The sequence below is a fragment of the Cygnus olor genome, chromosome 1 (genome assembly GCF_009769625.2).
Source record: "Cygnus olor isolate bCygOlo1 chromosome 1, bCygOlo1.pri.v2, whole genome shotgun sequence".
In the NCBI taxonomy this organism is placed as follows: Eukaryota; Metazoa; Chordata; class Aves; order Anseriformes; family Anatidae; genus Cygnus; species Cygnus olor.
This window is the reverse complement of record NC_049169.1, coordinates 56050411-56075530: the sequence shown is the minus strand read 5'-3', so window position 1 is coordinate 56075530 and position 25120 is coordinate 56050411. Positions and strand designations below refer to the sequence as shown.

The 25120-nt window shown below is 45.7% G+C and overlaps 1 protein-coding gene across 29 annotated transcripts in view; it reads right to left on the bottom strand.

Annotated features, from left to right (window-relative positions):
- Positions 1-25120, bottom strand: part of RBFOX2 (RNA binding fox-1 homolog 2) — a 167974-nt gene that overhangs the window by 38327 nt on the left and 104527 nt on the right. For all 29 annotated transcript variants that reach the window (XR_005816235.1, XR_005816236.1, XR_005816234.1 and 26 more), the window contains 2 exons: positions 21435-21659; positions 11553-11699 (listed from right to left, as the gene is read on the bottom strand). Coding sequence is in view for 23 of the 29 variants with exons in the window: in XM_040544899.1 (XP_040400833.1) it covers positions 11553-11699; positions 21435-21659 (372 nt within the window). In the remaining 6 variants the exon portion in view is untranslated. The remainder of the gene's footprint in view (positions 1-11552; positions 11700-21434; positions 21660-25120) is intronic.

Here is a 25120-nt window from a genome sequence, read left to right as displayed (position 1 = left end):
TCTGGCCAGATTCAAACCAGTATTCTATACATAAAAGTATTAGCACTTCAACAGAGCCCCACAATATTCTGTCAGCTAGAAATATCAGTGTTGTATTTATTTCCAAATTGGAGGTTTGCTCTCCAGAAAGACAGCTCCAAGATCTCATTCTCAGGGACTCACATATATGGAGCCTTCATTCCAGAAATGTCTATTGCTTTCAAATGAAATATGTATTTGAGTGTGCCTCATACCCTATTCTTTACAAAAGCTTTCATCAACATGGTTTTCATCTTACAGCCTGCAGAAGTTTTAAAGGAGGTAGGAAATGAAGGAAGAGGCAACAGGAGAAGAAAGAGTGGTTTCACACTTAGGAAAGATGGCGAACACAACCTCTGGGCATTGGAATTCTACTTTGCCACGGTGCTCTTAATATGATATTTGCCAGTTTTTTTAAATCAACATTTCCATATGTAGTCAAGTAGGTATAATGCTTATTTTCTGGGTGCTCTGCTTGAAAGACTTGTCTCCAGATTTGCAAATGTGGAACATTTGCAACAGTAAGCTATGATGACTGCAGAGAATCTTTGAATATGTAAAGCAGTAAAAAGCTATTAAGTCCCTTCAATCGTCTTTATGCAAACAAAATACTTCCCACAATTTTAGCCATAGTTTCTGTCTGCTCCCATCTTCCATTCTTAAAAAGGAGATAGTTGTATTCTTTCACAAATGCTGGATCACAGATGTTGTTTTTACTGTTCTATTGTTTAAGGACAATACTTGATCTTCTATTCATCTCAAAACAATTGAATTCACAATATCTTACGTTACCCAACGTTTGAATAATGCTAATGTAAACGTGAACAGTGATTGCATCTTCCTTGAAACCTCAACATCTCAACAGCTTAGGTTTGATCCATGCTGGATCCTCTTTTGACCACTGCTGTGCCAATCACAGCTAAAATACATTTTCTATTTCTATCCCACGCTTGGTGTGGGCTTGTCTATAAAGGAGATTAGCCGTTGATTGCTTTTTGTTGTCTTTGTTGTTTGGGCACTGCCATGAAAGAAATCAGTCATGATTGCTTTCTTGGTAGACTATTTCAGTGTAGTTACACGACAGGGGCTGAACCAATTTAACAGCTCATGGCTGCCAAAGGGCTGTCCCTGCTCCTTCATCCTTCCCGCCTGGGCTCCCCAGCTTCCTAAAGCTGGCCCCCATTCTCATTCTCACCCGCAGATAAACTGATACAGCTCATCAATCCCACAAAAAAAATAGCCCAACAAATGGAATAGATAATACATTTTTGACGCTTTACTGATCTGAATTGGTTCAAAGGGTCAGGAGAGTGTTAGGGCTCTGGGAAGCAAGGGAGAATGGAAAGCTGCACACTCAGCCCAAGAACAGGATCTGTCCCTGCCAGATCAGCTCAGCTGTCCAGCCTTGCCACACGCGCTGAAACAGCCGGGCTCTTGATAAATGCAAATGCCAAAATTATTTTCAGAATCTTCAGAGCCATCAAAAATCACCGGTTTCTTCTTCATTAGAATCATCTTAAAAGAGAACAAACTGTGCAGCTTCTGGTGCACAATTATGCCTTGCCATCTTCCCCTTTCTCCACACCCAGCTGGGCCTGGATACTCGGGTATTACTGCCAGAGCTGTTTGCCAGCCTCATTCGGCCAAGCTCACTGCTCAGGGTTTCCACACCAACAGGAAATCCTGCCTTGTGTGTTTAATTCCTCAGGAGCACTAAAAAGCTGGTGGTAATGCTGAATGTAAGCGGTCTGACCCAGCTCTGAGACAGGTGGTAGGGCTGTCTCTGTGCCTCGAAGATGAAGGAAATATCTATGTTGTTTCCTTGATGATAATTAAGACCATCAAATCCTACTGCTGCAGCAAGCACCATTTGAAGCCTGCTGCAACGGGCTACAGCCACCTGTGCAATCTGCCCCATCTCTTTTCCACCTAGAAGTTGTGAGGCAGGAGGGAAGAAACTTTTTGGGACAGAAGGGACAACAGCAGCTAACTGCTGAACTGAGGTTTGCTGGGGAGGGGTTTCCTGCTCCATGAAATTCCCTGGAAGAAAGCAGTGTGGCTGCAAGGCAGGAGGACGAGTGCTGGACTCTTCAAGACTCTGCCGCGGCTGCTGCCACAGCTGCTCTGGCAGCTCCGAACATCACAGCTCTTGTCCTTACTACTGCAACGGTTACAGCAGGTCCAGGACTGGAGGCACTTTTTTATTTTTTATTTTTTGGTAGCGGAATTTTCCTGAAGAATGAAAGCAGGGGAAAAAAAGAACTAGTTCATTTTTAGCAGTTTATATCTCCTTCAAAGCTGAATCTAATTTAGTGGAACATAAAAAGGCACTTTGTTCTCCGATGGTGCTTCTCCCCTACCAAATGTCAACAGCTTACTGCAAACAATGGAAGTTTTAAGGGCTCCTTTGCAAGAGGTTACAAATTTTGTATGGAAAACGCTAGGCCGTGTAAATAAAAGGGTCAACACCAAATGCCCTCCTAGTAATTTTTTTAAATCATGTATACAGGCATGTTTGTGTTTTACAGCAGACAGAGGGTCTAGCCAAATAAAACAAGATCCATGCTTAGGTCATCCATGATGGGGACTAACCCTCTAATCTCTAACCTTGAAGACATGAATCACTGTGCTCACAGACCTGACTCTTTCACTCAATGATTACCATGAACATCTATTTACAACGCAGCACAGCAGCAGTGGAAAAAAATCCCAACCAGAGTTCATAGCCTCTGAAGAAAGCATTGTGGAGCTACACATCTCAAATGCTCCCCACCGTGACTTCAACAGCTTACTGTGTGACCAAGGAGCCAGCACGTCCCACTACACGTCAGGTTGTGCAAGAAGCCTCCTCTGTGAACTGGTTGTGCACCAGAACCATATCAATCATATGGCAGGTGGGTATGTACGTGTGGTTTTTTGCTGTTTTGTTCTTTCTGTAAAGCACGTAAATGAGAATCATCTCCTATATGATAGCAGCAGGGGCTGCTGGAAATAACAGTTTTAAGGGGCATAAAGGTATTAAGAGACATCAGCTATGAACAGAACCCAATTTTCTTGCTTGAACATGACGTACCTTATAATAGATGCAAGGGCATTGTGCAAGGAAGAGCATGCACGCTGTGTGTTTCTTTCTACCCAGATGACACGAAGGCAGCAGACTTTTCCAGCAGAGGCCATAACTACATTACATATAATAAATTTGAGAGATCTGGCACCAGAGAGCTTTTGCCTTCCAAGGCAGTGACAGTTTCATAGGGCCCCTCCTGTCTGCTCCGTTCCAGCTGGCCTACCTCCTCTCTGTCTAGAGCTTTCAAAAATCAGCTCTAAAACGTGCCAGACAAATAACTTAACCCTAAAGATGCCAGCAACAGGAAGTACAAGGTGAATTCTCTAGAAATTACGGAACAATAAAAGGTAACGTAAGCCACCATCTGACAACCTCACATCCCTACAACAGAACTTTGTATGCCCAAGCAGCTTTGCAATGGCCCTACACAATTCACTTAGAGGCGAGTGCAGTGAACTATCTAAACCTAGAAGATATATAACAGTCCATTTTCAAAGAGGGTCTAAATTCCACTAGAAATTCAGGATTGCCAAGAAATGAATTGCCTATGCAAGAAATAATTTCAGGATCTCAGGCTTGAGGTGCACGAGCAATGGTGCTTTGCCTGCAGGATAGGTCCCTGCTGCAGAGTGCCCTTACCACCCCAGCTCCCAGCTCCACGGGATGTCTTTCATCTGAGAACAGCTGTCTCCATCATAGGACGTATTAGTCAGTGCTTAGTTATGACAGTCTGGGGTCTGCCAGAGCTAAACTGCTATCAAGACATGAACTTCCTCACCTACATCTGGGTCACGGCTCTTCAAAACAGTGGGGCCAAGCTTGCCGTGCCTTCAGCCAAGCTGCACCAGTATGCTTTGCTGACAGGAAGATAAAAGCAACAAAGATTTGTAAACCAAAGCTCTACCACAGTTTAGCAGCTGAATAGGCAGTAAACAAGCACCACCAAGCCCTTATTAGGATTGACCTGTTGCCCAACACACGTTTTCTAAGAAACCAGGCTTTAAAAGGAAGCCACACAAAGAGCACAGATTTCTAACAGGATTTACAGACTGCAGCCATTGCGGCAAACGAAGTGACAAGGAGCATGGTTTCCTCAGTCATTCATTTTTGTCTGACTCACAAAAGATTTTCAAACAAAACAGTGAGATGCAGGTAAACAGTACCACAGGGTACTGCTCCAGAGATCTTAACGGCGGGCTGGCTTCCAGCGCACATTTCCAGCTACTTCTCCCTGCCTTGTGCCATCCCTGGAGATGTGCCTGCACCTCAGCCTGGCGCTGCTGCCACGTGAGAGGTGCTTGGAACCATGCCCACAGACATGGCATAAACTCAAAGCTCGGTTTGGGAGGACAACCCTCACAAGACAGAGGGTCCAACAGCTGGTGACAGCTGAAGTGACACACGTACCTTTGCAGAGAAATACCACGGTCCCCAGCTATTCAGACAAAGCAAGGCTGCTCAAGCAGCACTGAGCGCACCGTTCAGTCACAGAAGGTGAAACATCTGGAAGAACAGCACTGCCTCTTCTGACACTACTCGACAGCACCAGCAGGAACAAAGTCCTGCCCTGCCACAGGGCCAGAGCTCTCCCTTACCACAGGAAGAGCGAGGAAAGAGGAGTCCTCACAAAGAGCACGCACACCTCGTGTCACAAGTTTTGTTCCCCAATTTGTTCCTCAATTTTTGTTCCCTACACAGTGCTGTGTAGGACTGGCTACACGTGATCAGTGGTCAATACTAGTCAAAGACTAAAGAAGCTAAAACACGTCCTGATATACCGAAGATAGATTTCCTCCTTCACATGTCCAATCCAATCGAAGAGCACACTCCCTTTCCACAACTTTCCTATTATTCTTGGCCTATCGTGTTATTTGCCTGTTTACTTAAACACCTAACGAATAGTTTTCTGACATTTCCAATAGTTGTGTATCATAAATTACTCGTGGATTTACATTCATTTATTGGCAAATACAGGCTTAAAATCCTACCAAAATCTTGGTAGGAAGAGCTGCAGTCTAGTTTGCTATTGCTTCAGCCTCAAAGTGTAGGCCTCACAGAGGTGTTTGGTACTCTCGACACCAGAATGGAATTAGATGAGAAATTATATCCACTGATATATTTTACGAAATGCAATGTACCAAATTGTTTCCCCAGAAGCCAAGACCTTCAGGTTACGAGACCTTCCAAGAATATCCATTATAGAGCTCCCAGAGCTGAGTTGTTTGGATCGTACAAAGCAGTGGTCCACCACAAACATGAAGAGTCTTGCGGCAGAGATAAGAATTATGCTCAGAGAAGGAAAATGATAACATTGCCTTCCTTAAAATCTTATATTAAAAAAAAAAAGTCACTGCTCTGTCACCTTTAATAGGTAAAATTATTAATAACTTAATTAACTAAAGTTAAAAGTAACAAAATGGTCACTTTTATATAAAACAGCTACGCATTATTGCTGCTGTAGCTGATAACCCACAAAACTCCTTTATCATCGGGGCTGATGATGCTCCCCATCAGAAGCAATTAACAGCCTAAAGGTAGTAGCCATGAAATGATCTACGTGAAATGTTGCTAAAAAAAATGAAATAAATTTGTAAACCAAATTCTTCTGGCCTCCTTTTGAAGCCAGAGCCTGAGAAGTTTCCCACCCTCTACACTGCTATCCCACCTTCATCTACAATCTTCATCAATGTATTCCTTGTTTTTATCTTATACTTTCTCCTGTTTTAAAAATAAGAGAAGATTTGTAAGCACTTGAGAGTGTTTCACCAAGGTAAATTCTGAGAAAAATCAATTCTGACTACTTGTGCTGTTGCTCTCACAACAGATAAGTAGGATTTAGTACACAGTTGTCCATATGAACCACCAAAGCAAAACTTTGGTTGTTTTTGTGGAGGTAATTCATGATTCTGCCTGCAAATAGACAGATTTTCCTTTTGCAGGCAGTCCAACCCAGCCTTCATCTTCCTCAGGAGACTCTGAAGGCCATCAGAACTGACCATATTAACTCAGCCAGTTTTATAGTGGGAGGCAAATTGATTCCTGAGGCCTAAGAGCGAAGGCATCAGTCATGAGATACAACCACAGACACTATCACAGCACAAAGCTGAAAGGATTGGGAACACACTGAGGGGAATGAGCTCTTCTCCTCCATACATAGTCCATTAAGGAAGGAAGACAGCCTACCAGCAGTTAAGGAGAAGACTGCTACCATCATGTGAGAGGCCTTACACAGGTTGTAGAATGTCCCTCAAAAACTGGGTAAGATTTTGAAAAGATGGGCTAACTCGTTTTTAACTCTGAGAGCACTCTTTCACTCCCCCGTAAGATCCTCCATTGTTTAAAATTAGCCTAAATTACTATGACTTTTACCTTTTATTTCAAAGTTAATTGCGAAAATTCTCAGTTTCCAACTGGAAAATCTTGTTACGAGTGTAAACAAGATTTAAAACCCTATTAGAAAAAAACCCTTATCATCCATGCATAAGCACACGGACAGCACAGACTAGTCATCTCCCAACCTCTCTTTGAGAAGCTGAATAAATGAACCCAACACCTTACACACCTAAAAAGCCACTCATCTTCAAAGCTGTAGATTATTTGTATGGTCCTAAATTGAACTCAGAACTGAACAAAACTATGCAATCTTTCCAACTTTGAGCTAAGACACATCTCTCTCCTTCAACCCAATATTGCCCTTTGCATTGCTGAAGCAACTATCTTCAGTGATCACCAGTACTCTCCCAAATCAGCGTTTTCCAAATAAAATCTTCTATCCTACAAGCACAGCTTGTTCCCAAATTCACAGTACTCTGCACTTACCTGTATCAAACACAGCTTTGTTGGTGAACTGATGATAAATCCAATCATCTCAAGTCATTCTCTAACACTAACCTAATCTTCCTCCTCAAACAGTTTTTTTTTCTTTTTTTTTTTTTTTTTTTGACTGCAAACCTTACTGGCAAGATTTTAATAGCACTGTTTCCATGGGTTGATGTAGATAGATACTGAAACTGAAACAGATCCCTGGGGAAATCTACACTAGAAGCAGTCTTGATCACTAATGTCTCACCAATAAATACTGCTTTTCATGATCCATCATTAGAGGTATTTAATACAATAATAGAGGTTCTTCTAAAAAACAAAACTCAAACAGAACACGTTAAACAGAATTGGTCACACAAACTAACTCAATTGGCTAAGGGATGTTGAACTTTCCCAATACTGCTTTGTACAATCTTGTCAAAATAGACAAAATGTCTTTGAAAGATGTATTAACTTACACAAAATCATACTGAATGCCACTGAACTCTTTCTTCAGATTCTGATGTTTTTTAAAACTTTCCAAAATTATTTTTATCTTGGATCAACTTATCGATAATTACTTTGTAGCTCTTTGGGTCATTCCCCACCACCACCAATACTGAATCCTGATGGGCAGCATTCCAGTCTTCTCCAATTCCCATAGCTTACATAAATTGGCTAAAAATTAACATTAATGAATAAAAAAGCTCCTTAGTTTGGCTGTTATCCTTGGGCATATCTTATCTAGATCTGCTGGTTGTTTGTTTTCTGTTTTAATATTAGCAAGCACTGCCTCATCCTCCTTTGTTATAAATTATATGCAAAACCATATGGTACAAATACCTTCTGTTACATCAGAAACACAGCAAGTACTAAACAAATATTTGAGGTTTGCTTATTTTTTGTGCTTTGTTTTTTCAATGCAATTTTGAACACTATTTTATATTGGACCTAAGCCTGTATAGGACCTTTTATCTTTGCATGTAAATAATTGACACCTTCTCCTCTGGATTTTCATCATCAATATCTCAGTGATTTAGTACATTTCCTTTCTCACCTGCTTCTTTGTTTAAGTTTGTAATTACATCCACTGCCATTTACTTCATCCTCCCTGCCTGGTGTGCAGATTGCTTTGTGTTTTATTAACACACTTTCTGCGACTGTGGAATCATGCCTTTTGGGCCACTGGTATGATTTTATCAAATATTTCATAGCTTCCATTAACACTTCCCCTTCTAAATGCACCTTCCTGGTTGGTCATCCTTCCATTTGTTTAAACTTGAAGAAACAGACTCTTCTAAAGCTCCTTGCATTACCAACTGATGCCATATTCTGTTTGCACAAAGTAAATACAGACAAATAACAATCACTGGTACCTAGGCAACCGTGGGATTTCAGGTCAGCTATTAACTCTTCTTTATCTGCTAGAACAAGGTCAACTATTGATTTATTCCATGGTGGGTGCAGAACTGTGTGCATTAAAAAATGACCTATTCCTTCTAGAAGCTTTCTTGAAGTCTTTTTATTGGCATCATGAAATGTCAGGTAAATATTACATGTTTTAAGCAGCCTATTTTATTTGCCACCCTATAAGAAGCATATACATAAGGAAATGTTTGTTCCATTGCTGAGGGTATTTCAGGGACCTGTTAGAAACATGTGACAGGTGAGAGATGACTTGAAACCTGAATAACTTCAATTCATCAGGAAATCCTTATGTCTGCAGCTCTCCTGGATGGCAATGGTTTGAAAAGCATTATGTAATTTCCACTTAATCATACACACAACAACACATCTGTAGTCCACCTCTATTCAATACAGGATGAAAGCATCAGCTAATGTTCTACGCCCCAGGACGGGGCTGACCTCTCGCATGCTGTTGAGTCCTCAAGGGACTTCTTTACTCCCTCCCTACCATCACATTTATTTCTCCCTCCTCTGCTGCTTTGCTGTCTACCCAATTTCTCTCATTGTACAGTAGTTTGGGAAAATCACTCCAGGCAAGGATTTTGAGTCTCTCAGATATGACGTTGAGGAGATGTGACCTGACACACAGAAGGGAAAGGGAGACGATGGGGGGTTACAGGCCAGCCACAGCTGAAGACTCAGACAACCATGAGTCCCCTGTAGGAGAAAGGGTTGGTTTCAGAGAGTCACCCAAGGGAAAGCATCCTGATCCTGAAAGAGAAATAGGAGCAAGGGGGAATTGGATAGAAATGCTCTCCTGCTTGAGGCTCTGAACATGCTGAGAGAAGCAGCACAGAGAAAAACAGAGATCTGCAAGAACTACTGATTTTTTTCCTTGGCAAAGCAACAAAGTTTTCCCTTACAGAAAAACATTCTTTTTTTTTAATGCCCCAAAAGATGAATGATCTTCTGGTATGTGTACTTCTCAGCAAAGACAGTGCTAGTTGAACTAGCGAAAGGTTTTACAGGGAACATACCATTTACCTAAGTTAAAATCACATCACTGTGGCAGAACTCAAGATGGTGATTAGACTAAAAGTAAAGCTACAACAGATAACCTGGGCAACAATGGTAACCCACTCGTTTGGTGTATAGATGGGGATGGGAAAATGCATAAGTGGCAACGTTTGGGTCACAAAAAAGGGTGGGAAACCTTAATGCAAGCAGTTAGGCTGTATTTTCTACATATCCCATCTCAGGATGGGAGTTCATTCATAATGTCTGGGTCTCTCCACCTGCAAAGCAGGCATAAAATTCACCAGGAGAGGGATGTTCTTGCCATTTCCATCTCATTCCTGCCCCCACACCAGGAGCACAGGGAAGAACAGTGTCAATATGAATGAGTGTGAAAAGGTCCAGTTGTCAAGCACCGGTCCCAAGGGAAGGGGCAGCAGCAACGTGGAACAGTTTATGTAAGTGATGCAGCTCCCAGGAGAGGGGAGCAGCAGCAGCAAAGTGCAGGGTGTGCTAAATACAGACTGTAGCAGGTGGTCCAAGAACTGGCTGTGATTTCAGCAACCGGTTTATCCAAACCGGACGGAACTGCCTACCGCACGGCCCTGCAACAGCAAAAACCAAGCTAAAAAACACAAGCGGAACAGGCGACTGAAGATTCAGCAATCACAGATTGCCAGGAGATGAGTTTCACCCTGAAAACGTTCCCACAGATGTCAAAAGTGCAGCAATCTAATGCATGAACAACAAGAAATGCAAACCCAGGCCTCCAGCAACAGAATCACAGAATCCTAATTTTGGCTGGGACCTACTTCCAGAGGTCATTTAGTTCAACACCTGCTCAGAGCAGGTCTAATGAGATCAGTTTGGCTGGGATGTATGCAGTCAAGTGTTAAACACCTCCAAAGATGGAGGTGTCTGGAGACCTGCTAAGGTCCCTCCGAACATCAACCCTGCCTTCTGGTATTTTGACAGCTTCTCAGTTTGGTCTCATCCACAGAGTATCTTCTTATGGACAAAAACAAACAACCAAAAAAAATTTTCAAGAGCAAGAAGTAAAGACATCTCTCAATATATACAATTTAGACTCTTGCTGAAGACCATTAGTGAAAGTTTTAACATCTCTGCACACTTTTTTCACTTCGTATTGTTCAACTAATGAATAGATAATCCCAATTCTTCTTCTTTCATTTTAAGTTTAATCTTGAAGTCCATGAATTTGACACATTTACAGCACCGTAACACTACTCCCCACGTGCGCAGGTGCGTGCGTAGACACACACAAATGTCTAAAGAGATGCAACAGTTGAAACTACAAAATAGTGCAGAATCCGAGGGAGCAGATGGCTATGCATGTAGGACCAAGGTATACATAGATCCAAAGCAGCATGGTTAAAGGATACTTTACTTTGGTCTTTCCTGACTTGATTGCTCTGCACTGTATCTCAAACAGGCAGCAACATTTTAACTCGTTTATACAGAAGAAATATTTATAAAGGCTATAAAACACATCATCTGCCAAGGACTCTAGCATCATACCAACAAGCCACAGATTCCTGACGATGACACACAGCCAACTTCACCTGAAGGTTAGCTCATGAAGTACCCAGCTCATCTCTGTGTCCATATGGAACAAGTCACCATCTATACTCATGTGAACCAACTCTTCGGGGAAGAGTTTATAAATTGAGGAGCATACGAAGGTTACTATTAGGGGAGACAAACTATTCAGTCAAAAGAAACAAAATATATATCATACACGATGCAAAATGCCATCTGACTTGCACCAGCTTTTCCATATGCAATTACTAGTTGGCCAATTCCTTGCAGCAATTTTTCATCACAAAAGTAGATCATGAGGATCAAGACATAAATATTTCAACAAGTTTCTAAGCAACTGAAAAACAGTGCTTTGCAAGGGATATATTAAGTCACTGTTTAATCCTAGTCTTCACTGGGAAATAAGGTGAAGTTTTGTTTTGTTTCGTTTTTTTCCAAGCCAATCGTTAGCTTACCCCAACATCTTGATATGAACAACACAATTACAGTTTTCATGTGTATTTACCGACTGAGGTAAACACTACTAATTGCCTTACTTCTGCAAACATTTTACAGTGTGCTGAGTAAATTAGGGCAGGGGCAAAAGAAGGAGAAGGGCTTTTCCTCCACAGGAATACACCAGCACCACACGTTCCTCCTGTGGTGAAGGAGAGCTGCCATGCCTTGAATGGCTCCAGTAACTTACCCCAAACATCTGTCGAAGGTCCGGATCTCGAAAGCGGAAGGGAATGTTGGACACATGAAGCCGTTTTGGAGTGGATTTGCTCTCGGTGTTCTCACTGCTCTGTGTCTGTGATTGCTGTCCATCTGTCTGTGCCCCTCCTTCTGTCTGCTGAAATCAGAAAGGCAAAATTGTGTTTGTGAATAGAAACCATTCAAATTCCTTTCGCAGGCTTTGCCCATCTCTCTTCATGTATTAGCACTACACTTGTGATTGCAGTATCTGAACACTTGACAATTACTTTGATAAAGCCAGTAACGCTTAACAATCGATCTGTTGTTCTTCCCCTCCCTTTCCATGAGTAAACACTAACAAGATCTCAGCTTCCCTCCCCTCATATCACCTTTTAGCTTAGTAGATTTGCCTTTGGTTTTCTTAAATTGCTCTCTTTTCCCCTGCTCTTCCTCACTTCAGCTGCCACCATATGAAAGCTCTAATGAAGAGGCGGATCTTCCGCATCCTGAAGCTGGGAGGTAGTACCGCCACTCTAATCTCATGTGGCAGGATGTTCATGCAATCATCAAAATCCCACAGCTGAAGTGGCAGCTCTTCACCGGGCCAATACCAGAAATGCATCCCCAGGCAAAATGGCATCTGCTCTGTCAAGTTCCCTTCAGAGAAACACCACCCCAGAAGGTCTATAATTAAATGGGAAAAATCCACATAGCAACAGCTTACGGATGTCTTTGATTAACTTTTCTAGTACACTTAAAAGTCAGCCCAGGGACAGGAAACAATCATTACCACTGCTGGGTTTATAAAATCTCCAAGTGCTACTTTCTGCTACTAGCTCCGCAACCAAAATGAGGGAATTCATTCTGGCATTCCTAAACACTGACTGGCACAGCAAAGCCAGGGCAAGGTGTGGGCTTGGGGCACTTGTGCACAGCAAACATACAGCAGGAAGGTGTGTCAGTGGGCCAGAACAGAGAAAATGGGCAGGGAAGAAGAAAGGAAGAGAGCCTCAGCCACCCATGCTGGACTTAGAGTAAGAAGTGGCAATACCTGAGGCAAGGCACTAAACTTAAAGGCAAGCCACAGCCTGGTTGCAAAATGCCTTGATGAGAAAATAATTGTGTTTTTTTGTACTTTAGTCCATAAAAATGCCCTCAAACACTCAGAGCTACAGACTAATCTGGTCAGTTTTAATGCTCTGTCCCTTTCCAAGAGCAAGCAGACAGGTGAAGGCATTCAAAGAGCACGCACCCACCCACCCCCGTCTCCCGTTGCTTGCCCCAGCCTTGTAGGACTAATGCTCTGACACTTGTAAGATGCACTTTGAAGCGTCAGTTCATTTCTTTAGATGCCAACCTGACTTCTTCCCTAACCCACGGAGTGAAAAGAAGTTCTATGAGAAGGCAAGGACTGCATAATTGCTAGTCAGCTTTTCAAGGCACCTTCAAGAACATATGTAGGCCTTAAAACTTACGATTGAAGAGTAGGGGGGTTGATTTGGTTTGGGGGGTGCTCTTTTTATTTTTTATATACATAAATTGTCTACCAAAGACAGAAAGAAGTCTCAGGGGAGTTGCCCACGCTGACTCCCCAGCCACCGGCTGGGCATGGCAGACTGCTCTGCACCTCATTTGATATACAGCCCTTCGTGAATGTTTGGAAAGAAACCTCCCTCCACAGATAAACTGACCTGGCAACATCAAGAGCTTCTTCTGGCCAGAAACATCCCTTACAGATATGACCTTGAACTTGCACGCTGCTTATAAAGGACTGACAAGAGCCAGCTAACAGTAAGCACCGGGGCCTTGTCGTGCTGAGCAAAGCAGTGGCAGCTTTCCATTTTATTTTAGTAGGGCAGTGCAGGCAGCACAAAACATGTTTGATCTGATTAATATAAATTAAGCTGTGATAGGAAGAACGGAGATACTGCCCTGCAATTATCTCTACTCCCCAGAGCCACTCAAGTCTCGAGAGAAGCGTAGCAGGATGAAGATTTTTTTATTTGGCTAAGATTCATCCCCCTCCCCCCCCCCGATATCAAATTTTCAAGAACCACCTCACAAACTTCCCTTTGATCATATCAAAAAAGTTGCCCCACCCCCCACCCCACCCCCCCAAATTCCCTGTCTTCTAGCCTCACCCCTATGACAAAATGCATCTCCAAACACACAGAGTGCACCCTAGGGGAAGAATCGATGCAGCTGGCTTGTGATTAAATCACACCATGCTATTTGGTGGTTTTATTTTTATTACTCCATCAGAGTCCTTTGCTCCTCAGGGCAAATCCGTCCAAGCAGGACAAAACACAGGGGTAGCCCATCCATCACTGCACACAATGCCTCTTTTGGAGTGAGTGCTCCAAAACAACTCCCCAAAATCATCAACTCTCCTGCTCAAAGGGAACTCGCCCCATCCCATTTTCAGGCACATTCTGGAGCTTTGCGAGAGCGATTTGCCAAATCCTATGTTTCCTTATGGCTGTGGCATGGAATTGGCAAGTGGGCAAATGCCCACAGGTGCATCCTTAAGCAAACACACCAGCACATCTCCTGCTGGAATGAGGAAAGGCAGAGATTCTGAACAGTGATAACAAAAACATGTTAGTCCCTAAATTCAAATATTGGCTGCCCAGGACCGGATCTGCTGCTTCCACAGGAGACAAAGGCTTGCGCTCCTCTCCCAGCCATTTGTTCACGAGCAGAGGGCAGAGCTCCTTTCTTTCCAAGGGTGCAATATATCATGTACAGTGGCCTGCCCAAAAACGCTCACAGCTGTTCCTGCATATGGCAGCATGCTGCCGCCACACGGGAGTCAGTTTTCCAGCATGTGAGACGTGTACAATAAGACAAAGGCTTCAAACTGGAGAAGTAAAAGAAAGAACGGGGGGGCTCAGCCCAATCTTACCTTTCTGACTACGCTAACACTCCCTGGATGTTGTGCTGCCTTCCACATTTCCTGATTTTTCAGCAGCAGTTGAACATTAAATACCTTCTCTCTCTCTGGATGCTGCAGCTCCCTCGTTTCCAGCATCCAGGGCCCTATGGTAAGCTCTGAACTTTCAGCTACTATAACACGAGCTCAATACGTTTGTCCACTGCCACACATTCAGCTACAACATAAATGATAGGAATAGTCTCTTCAGGTCTTGCTGCCTTTTTTTTTTTTCCCTCTTCCTTTTATAGTTATTCCTTGTCTCAACTCATTAGGAAGGAGATGAAAGGAAGGGCCTGGAGCCTGTTCTCCGGCAGCACATAATGGAGACTGGCAAAGCGCTGCCCTGCCCGAGCCCGATGATAAAAGCCCGCGATTCACCGAGCGCCTGCTCCTCACCCCGACCCCATCTCCTCTCCATGCCAGTTCCAGCTCCTTTTTTCTGGCCTCACGTCAGCACCTCGCAGCTCAGGGCCGACCTCCTCCCTTCGCTACGACAGCGCCGAAGGGAGCTGACGGCTGTCCCCTGGGTCTCGGTGCTTGCGACCGGGGCAAAGACCCCGCGTCTGAAAACAGCATCGGATCCCCGCTACCTCCTCGCCGTAGTCTGGGTAACGCACACTTATGCAGCGATAATGCCGTTCGCGCCTGCACACACTAGCTCTGAGCTGTTCAAGGTCACCGGGAAATGGATCGGAGCTCAGCACACGCACGGTATTTGCTTCACTCAACCACTTGCTCGCCGTGCCCCCGTGCCACTTCCTTGCACCCGCCAGCAGTGAAGAAACGCCACGCAACGAGAGGCAGCTGCGAAGGGAGGCGTGCACATGTACCTGTGCGCATGAAAAACTACAACAAAACACACAACAAACCAACCCCCTTGTCCTCCTCCCCCACGAACCAGGTGGTCCATAAGGCTGTGAATCATAGCGAGGAGGTTAAGATCCGTAAGTCACTGCAAAAAAAGAAATATTTACAAACTGTAACTAACAGCTATATTTAAAAGGGGACCTGGGCAGTTCATAGCATCTGGGAGACAGACTGTGCTCACTGCTTCTAGACCAGTGTCAGGTCCATAAAAAAAGGGAAAAAAAACCTTGATTGGATCAAGACCTTGACGATCTGTGTGGAGACAAGGACTGAAAACTGGGGCTGGCAGAAGGCAACCTGCCCACTGCCAAGGAGTGCAGTGATAACAGAAGATCTCTGCACTTGCCAGTGAAAAGCCCGTGTCAAAACAACCAGTCATCCATCAATAGATACCCACTAAGCAGGTTTGGTGGAAAAATGAGTGAAGAATTGGATTTGGGGCACAAAACCCCTCTCCTGCCTCACCATGCACCCCACCAGAGTAGCACAGATCTATACACCTGAGAGCAAAGGGCACAGGAGCTTGTGCTGCTTACACTACACTTGCTTATCACACAGCACAACACAGGGATAACAATCACCTTTCAACAGCAGCAAATTTTATTTTAGCATTGTATCCATGCACTTGATTTTTCAGAGACGCCAAGCATGGTTATATAAAAAAACTGGGCTACAGTACAGGCACAACTAACAATGTGCCCAAGTGCTTTGTATGCCAAAAGCTTCACAAAAAAATGGCTAAGGACGTACCAAACCACTTCTCTGGGCTTTTAACTGTTTCCAATAGCTAGATTAGTTTAGGGCATATTTCTTCTGACTGGGAGGTACCTGTTTTCAGACACGCTAAAACTTAGTCTTTTTGTCCCCTTTCCTTATTGAAGACAAAGACCACCTGGCCAAACAGGGCAAACGCTCAGTGATGTTCCTCCAGCCTCCCAGCCTCCAGAAAATTGAGCCGGTTCACATCCTCTTCAGAGCTGCTCGCTGGCAATGAACCTATTGCCCGTGAAATGTTTAGTGAGTTTTATGAGCCTGTTTATACTCTCAACTTCCAAAGCATCCTGTGTACAAGATTTCCACAGTTAAAATCTTCATTATATGGAGGGAAAAAAAAACAACAACAAAATGGTCTTCTGGTTTTGTGTTTTGGGGTTGCGTTTTTTTGGTTTTGTTTTGATGCATGCCACTTATTCCCTGTTTGCATCCTAGTAAGTGAAAATGGGAAAGTTCCTTATTTTGTTTCCCATACCTCTCAATATTCCATATACATCATATTCCTTCACTTATCTGTCAGCTCTTCTCCTCTGAAGATTTCATTTCTTCTCGTAAAGAACCTGCTATATCCTTTTCATCATCACTATTATCCTTCTCCGTACTACTTCAAGATCTGCTCTAACCTTTGAGAGAAATGCAGAACTACCACAGCTGTATACTCTAACACAATGGTATTTTCTGATTTATTCCCTATTTCTCTTTTGAAATCATTTTTAAACCTGCCTCACTAGACATGAGTCTGGAAGTGCCGACAAGCAAAATAATCCGCCTCATCCTCAAAGCAAATTTCTGATGTTAGATGTCAGAGTTTGCTACCCCAAGACAGTGATTTCCAAGCTGCTGTATCTAAACAATCAGCAGCTAGATACTTATTTGGAGCTGGTTCCTCCTCACATCTACCTGCTCAGCAGTATCAAAAGATAAGCGAGGATATTCATTAAATATATTCCTCACCTGCAATACCTTACATGAGCAAATGCTTTAATTACCGAAGTGATGAAAAATAATTACAGAGGAAAATTCTGCTATCTCAGACTAGGCAAAGAAATACCCAAGGGAAAGTCATCCTTTTAACATCATCCATGCATTGCAAAAGTAAGTTGAGGAAGCCCTGTGGTGCTGTTGGCTCCCTTCCTCCTAAACCCTTATTAGATGCCTGGGCCACAGCCAGATGACCGAGCAGCTTCCCCCTCCTGCTTCTGAACGTGATAAGCAGGGGTCCCCCACCAGAGATGTGTCTTCTTTAAGAAATCTGGAAGTCTGTAGCCCTTTATGGTGCAGCAGACGAGTTAAATATGCTTCGGTATGGCACGTCAAAATGCCTAGAGACACGCTGCTCTGTAATTAAATAATGCTTTATATTGGTTCACGACAACAACACCAAGGCGACAGCACCTGCCATTTTCATGCAAAGTAATTTACATAAACTTACTCCTCTACTTCCATAGCTCCAGCTGCATTCGGTAATTTATATAGACACACAAATTCTTCCCTCTGACATTAACAAGAGAAACGAGTTGAATAATCAGCTCACAGTATTAAGTGCATTGCATTTACTATCAAGCAAGCTTTTTTAGTTCAGCGGATGATTAATCTCCCCTCTGTGGGTAGAGTACCGGGAGCTGCAGCGAGCTGACAATTGCTCTCGGCTCCTGGCCACGCGCTCCGTGCGCTTACCTTGGGACAACAGCATTTGCTGGAGTCCTCCAAGAGCCCCTCTAATTCATTAACCCAGCAAAGGAATCAGACAGCTTTCTGCCAGGTCAGTGAATTAAAGTGGCTCACGTAAGGAACGCCAGAACCAGAAAATAGGAGTGCTCGGAGCCAGATCTCTCCTTTCTGACAGCGGTGCACCTTCAGATCAGCTCAGCTGCCGGAGGAACCGCAGCCTCATCGGCATCTCCCCTTGGAGCTGTCTGCGCCGGGCATCTCCATCAGGGAGAAGCACACTAATGTAAACCAAGAAGGGGGAAGAAGCCAGGCGACCCGGCACTATAAAAAGTGAAATGCAGAGCATCAACAGTTTAAGAGACGGGCCGCAACGGGCAGAGAGAGTAGGCCAAATATGGTCCGCTACACCTCAGTCTATTTTTAAGGCAGGTCTTTCAGCTGTGCTTTGGGACAGTATCAAGAGAAAGGACAGATGCTCCGAGATGACGACCGGGAGACCCACATGCCAGACGAGAAACAAAGCCCCACGGATGAGGCCTGATCCTAAAATAAAAAGATTCCAAAATATTAAGCTGTTTGTATTACGCCACCTATGTGCCCGTTCCTTTTCCATGCCCCAGCTCGGAGAGCTCGGAATGCTTTCCACCACACTCAGAGCTCCAGAACCGAGCTCACCCTCAGCTGATGACACCAACCAGCCATTCCCCTTCGCCTGGGGGTTTTACACAGCCCAGGGGAGCACTGAGGAAGGCATGGACTTCGACTCCCAAGGTTTATTTGGGACTCAGCCTTCCAGATCACTGTGTATTAACTCGGCAGGCACCGCTGCTAATCTCAAGTCATTCAGTCTGACTTTTCAGTGGGATCCAGCCAAGTTCCTATGAAAAGGTGCTCCCACCCTGTGTTACGGGCCCCACTGCAGACCCCATTACACCACTGTATAACCTGATACCAACCAGATGAAATTCCCCTTTCCACGAGGGATTTTTAAGCCACCTCATGTTCTGTTACTTTTGCATTTCCCCTAAACACTACCAGCCTGAAAAGGCAGAAACCCACGCCATCTGAGCACAGCTTTTGCTATCTCACTCTCTCCTGCCAGCCGGGCAGCAGCAGAGGCCTTGTTCTTAAATGCGAGGAGGGACCTAATCCGCCTGGCTGAAGGAATTTCTGAGTTATCCCATGGGAGCACAGGCTTCAAGTCAGCAGCTGAAAAATCCACCAGCTATTCAGTCTGGGGTATCGCCTTCGCACACATGACAGCAGCTGCGCTTGTCAGTCGCAATAACGGGAGGGGAGGATCACGTATCACCTGCAACGAGCTTTTACTATGTTAAAGTTAGCGCTGTCATTTAAGCAAGACAACAAAATGGTGAAGGGAAAAGGCGCCTTAAAGCACAGCAGCCTAGCTCACATGGATTGGGTGTGTGCGTCGAGCAAGCAATAACCAGCATACGGGATAGCTGAAATGCTTGACGTTGACGTTCGAGATGAAACAGCCATCCTGTGCTGCTGTATTTTAACAGCATGCTTTAGCTTGAGCAACTGCTGAGCCTTCTTCCTTCCCCTAGTTACTACATCATTAATCAGCGTACTGAGAAAGAAAAGTTGCGAGCAATTACATCCCAAGGCACCCCACAGAATCAAAGTAACTCGATACAGTAGGATTCCTGTACAGAACAGATAAAGGGACCCAGAAGGTCCAAAACCCGATGCGTGTAAAGTGTGGGAATGCCCATGCGAGGCGCCTTGCCTCTCCCCCTGCACATCTTCACGTGCCACCATCTGGGATGCTCTCAGTCCCAGCCGTAGCAGCAAGAGCCAGGCTGCACCCTTACCCTTTCCTGGCCAGCTGTGGTCTGCGAGCCCGCCTTTGCACGCTCGGCCTGCACATCCTTAACCGCGTTAAACGCTCGGACCAGACGTGCCCACCCGCTCCCGGCAGCCAGCACGACGGCTGCGCGCTCCCCTGCCTGTTTCTCGCATAACCTCTCCCAGTCACGCTCCCTCCTGGCAACACCACCTTCTCCCTGCAGTCTCCCAGCAACACTCCCTCCCACGCACACGGGCTGCTCTTCCCCCTTCCCCGGCTGGCGAGGCGAGCCGAGCCGTGCCGTGATGCACCGTGCCGTGATGCACCGCACTGCGCCGTGCCACCCTGCCCTGCACTGCCCTGGCAGCGCGCACATGCGGCGGGCTCCGCGGAGCCGGCGCGCGCTGACGAAAGGCAGAGCTCGGCCCTGCAGCGCCCTGGGGATGGCTCCTAATATGGAAGAGCAGAGGGAGGTTTGGCAGGAGCTTACGGCCGGGGTCAGGGCTCACAGCGTTGCCGTTAGAAAGAAACGCTTCTCAAGCTCTGGGCAAAGATGGGAGCAGCAAAAATACGCGGGGGGAAAGCCGCCGCCACGTTTTGCTCCCCGTTTCCGTCCTTCTGGTCAACCTAGCCGCTGGGTGGAGACAGGCAGCCCAGATCTTATGGGCTGGAAGGACACAAGGCTGTCTGGTACTGAAATGATGACTTTCATTTCTGCACGCTGCATCAGCCTTAAGTTTTATTTCCAGCCTGATCTCTCCCTCTCTACATTTACATTTGCCTTAGGCTGAAGAAGTTACTTTTATGCACTGCCAACGTGCTTTCCCGGGCTTGTACTCTTTTTTTCTCCGAGACATCGAAGTTGTGGCGTTGCCAGGATGAACTCAAAGGGACCTTATCAAAGTCATAACCTGCGTTGTCAACCGTGCAGCCACTGTCCAGTGCAGAAAGAGCAGAGCCACACGCTGGGAACCGTGCACACTTGGGCTGGCACTATCGGTTCTTCACATCGTTGGCACTAAATTCACTCTGTACTTACAGGGGGAAAAATAATCTCTGTGAGCCAAACACCCAACTACAAGCAAAACTGAAAGCATTAACAGATTAAATCCGCCCCTGAGCACCGAAGGCTCTCACCATAAGGCTCTTTATTAGGAAGTTAAGTCTTAACAAGTGGCTTAAGGGGTGGATAAAGCTTTTCCTGGGATAATCTGCCAGCATGTTGCCCAGTGCCAGTTCCAGGCCATGGGAAGAAGAAAGCAAGAAAAAAAACTAAGAAGGTGAAAATCTTCGTTTGGTAAATGGATACCTAGTAGCTAAGAGGTCCTCTCCTATCTTTGCCCCTGGAGCTTCCTGCCATCTTCAGAAAGTCAAAGAAGAGTGTTTTTCTACTCTGTTAGCTTCCTGAAAGCAGAAATGTATTGGGATTACACCTACAATACATGTGCTCTCTCTAATCCTCTGTACTGTCAACCTTCCAGAATTTGCCACCATCACGTTCATTTGAACCACTTGCCAACTGACTCAAGGTAACTAATCCTTTTAGAAAGGACCGTCTTTGGACAACGCCACCATGGTGAAACACCACGATTCTCAGGTATGACTCCTCTTTGCAGAGACCTATTTATAAGGAGAAGAACATGAACAAGGGGAAAGACAAGAAGATAGCAATGGATCATCAGAACCTCCGGCCTTTTGTGACTGTCTCCTTTCCAAGCCCACCACTGATGTGCTGCGTGCTTCAGAAGCAGTCAGCCACCTACTCCATGGCTGCCTCTTCCAGAAGCACCACCCTGGCCGGAGAGCCCTGCGACCCTGCCCCAGGCACTTACTGCGAGAGATCCGTTCTGCGTGCTGGCCGTGGTCGTGCTCTGCTCTCCATGCGGCTGCGTGCTTCCGTAGAGCGTCAGATTGTGCTCGCTGGTCTGGCCTGCATAGTCCTGAGTGTGTGGCACCCCGTACTCTGCGGGAATCCCGTTCTGTGGGGGTGGCGGAAATGGGATTGTGGTGAATGGCTGCACCATTGCATCAGGAGTTGCTGCTGGCTCCTGGTTACCCTGGAGAAAGGGGAAAGCAGAAGGCGGCTTTACTACACCACGGAAGACAGATGGAAACATCACCCTGAGAAGTTATCCACAAACACGCTCCGCACAGTCCATGTAAACATCCCACCCACTGCCGCTGTAATACTGCACCGTCTCCTATTATCTCCTCTATCAAAAAGAGCACGCCTTGCTCCTCCGAACTATGACACTGGTTTTTAATCTCTTTTGGGCAACTTCCTCGCTGCTGGGTGACATGGAGAACATCGGGCTTGCAATTTGCACACCCCTGTAATCTCACAAAATGTTTTGCGCACAGTAAGGCATTACTTGCTAAGGAAAACACAGATACCGACTGCTAAGGACACAGAGGTGCTAACTTTTAATATCCCTTAAAAGCACCACATCTGAGTCCATCTCCTCCAGCCTGACCTTCGCAGCCCTGCACTCGAGCACAGGGTGTGCCTGAGGGCACACTCTCCTCCCTTCTGTTGCACTGAGAGTAAAGAAGCACGCATCTGGGCACCCATCTGTGCAGCAGCCTCTTCCCTCGCTCTCACTCTGGGTACAGAGCACGGGTCCAGCTTTTAGCGCTGCCTTGCATTCCCAAGAGGGAGCGGATGTCCCACCCTACCTTGTCTTAAGCGTGCCTGCAAGCCCACCAGGAGCAAAGGCCAAAGCCTGCAGGTTGCAGCCACCACAGGGTTCTCACGGAGGGGAGAGGGGGGAGCTGGGGCGACCTTCCCGAGCCCCCTGGGGTGAAGGAGAACAGCCTTGGCATTGAAACCCAACCCTAGGAGGCCCAGCCTGCCGCACCGCTCCTACCGCTTTCACCGCCGCAGCAGCGAAATCCACCAAGATTTATGATAGCGTGGCTGTTTGATTTATGTGCATGTCAACAGACTAATCCTGATTTTAAATTTCGGCTGCTGTTCCAACCCCAGGTCCTCCCCCACAAAGCCCAGAGGTACTTGAGCCTATTCTGACACCAGCACGCTTCAATCAATGGAGGAAAAGGCGAAAGGAGCTTGTCCTGCAGACAAGAGAGGCAGAGGGGGAATTACCGAGCAGCCTTCAGCAGAGAGTGCGCCGGGGCTGCGGGGCCTCCGCTGCAGCTGGACAAACTTCCCAGTCCCTTTACCAGGCTACCTGGGACTTTCCCTTCCTGGCAAAGGGCACAATGACAGCATGCCTCTGGCCAGCACCAGCTCATTCAGATGCTGTCCGAGTCCCAAATCTGCTCGGACATCAGCGTACCTGGCCTGCCGCCCCAGGGCCTCACAGTAGCTTGGCTTTGTCTCCCTCAGATTAGGCTGCAGAGCGCTGCCTTCACGCAGGCAGCGAGCCTCTGCGTGGCTGGGCTCAAGTTAACGAAACCATCCCTTGTTCGGTGTGGGCCAAGGCTCCGCGTTGGCACTGAGCGCCCTGCCCTCTCCTCCTCCCCAGCACGCACGTGGTGGCTTCTCACACAGGGAGCATGTTTTCCAAAGGAGTGGGTTTTTGCCCCAAAACGAGGACCGCTCCCTCTGCTTGTGCTCACTCTGTCGTCATTCCCAGTTTTAGTGGTGTGGGGCTGCTGAGAGCCTCAACCCCGCTGGAGATCTGCAGGGCGAGCTCCAGCTCCACATTGCTGTCTCTCTAAGCTCTCTGCTCACCACGTTTCGTTATATCCAGCCTCCTGCCTGTTTCCATACAGCTCACGTTGTCAGCCCATTTCTTTTGTTTAACATTGGAACTAAATATGAAACTGATTTTTTTTTTTTTAATTTCAAAAATTGGTAAGATAACCCCAGGAAAGACGCCATAGCAGAAACTATTTCTAATTTTCTTTGAACAAACCAGATTCACAAGCCGGTGGTATCCCTGATTGGAGGAAGAGAATGCTAATTAGCCACCAACAAAACCTATTATGCCATCTTCTCAACAGTGCAGAGTTGCTCCCTGAAGGACATACTCTAGCGTTTTGTTTAATCTCACTCCTAGGCTACTTAAAATGCCAGCCCATAAACCTTGTATCGTCTCATTCTCAACATTTCCATCCCCACCCCACCCCCTGTTAATACTGCTCCTTCTGGTTTAAATGCATTTCAACCTTTTAAATATTTTCTCTCCCTTCTTCAATTATCTACAAATGTCTGAAAGATGAAAAATGCTCTCTCTCCTGCTTCTCATGGTGTTTTGATAATACATATTTATTTGGAGCTTAATCACATCTCACAAGCCAAAATAACCTGGCAACTTTATTTATTACTTCTCTCTGACCTTCCTAAGACTTTTATATAAGGAATTTTTGGTACAGAATGCAGTGTTTAAATACCATTGTCACTTTGGTTTTTAGTAATCTTACTAACACGCAGAAATCATATTTTTTATTACAAATGTATCTTTAATTTAATGTCTCAGGTTATCTGTAGATCTATCACTATTATGCTTGTCCAGGTTTCATCATCCGAAGGAGTATCTGGATCTCAAATTATTTTCTCTTGATATGATTATGTACACATTTCCCGTCTAATTTTTTTTTTTTTAAATTTTAATTTCCTTCAGTGCTTTAGAATTACTGGTCCTGTCTCCACTACTGTCTACAAAGAAGAACTCCTGAGGTGTTCTCTGCAGGTTTCATGGCATACTGATATCCTCCTCTTCTGTTACTCTACCTAATTTCAACATTTACCCAACACTTCATATTTTCAAGAACTAACAAAAAAAAAAATCCCATTTATCTTCAAACACAGAACCTGAACTCCTTTCCCTACCACCAACCCTCAAGGGAAAGTCCTGCAGTCAGATGCATTGCTTTTCCCACTTCCCAGGAGGTCTAATGAGCAGCGAGAAAACCCTAGGTGAAGGTATGCGGGGGGGGGAGAAGCAACCAGAAGAGCTGAGCTGAAAGTATTTGGTCTGTCCTGTCTCGACAACATACCTCACTGCATCGCCAGTCCTGCCCGGTTTAACTCATGAAGTTCCCCACGTCATGACTCAACATGGACAGACTGAGATGGCTATGCCAAAGAGCGGTCACCGTTCCCAAACGCATGCACAGATGCCATCGCAGGATGGAGAAAGCCCAGCAACATTCCCCCATCAACTACAGCTATTAGCGACTTGTGTGACAGGATGAAATGAACCTAATTGTTCAGGAGCAGACAGACCCTTCCTTCAGCTGCAAGGTAGATGGCAGCCTCAGCTCCCCTGCTCCCACAAAAAGCACTTATCTGCAGGGTTCAGAGCAGCTCCCTGGGGCCGAGCTCTGACACCTGCCCCATCAGCTCACACCACCCAGGGCACCAAAGGGACAGAGGATACAGATATCAGCCTGGGTTCCCAGCTCAGGGCCCTGTGCTCAGCCCCACAGAGCTAAGGCCTTGCCCTCGAGGTGCCAGCTTCCCTTCTCCAGGTGGGGGTTTGGCCTACACAGCTCAGCCTGCGTTTTGTTTGAAAACCAATTTAGCTAAGGCAGTAACCCCCCCCCCCCC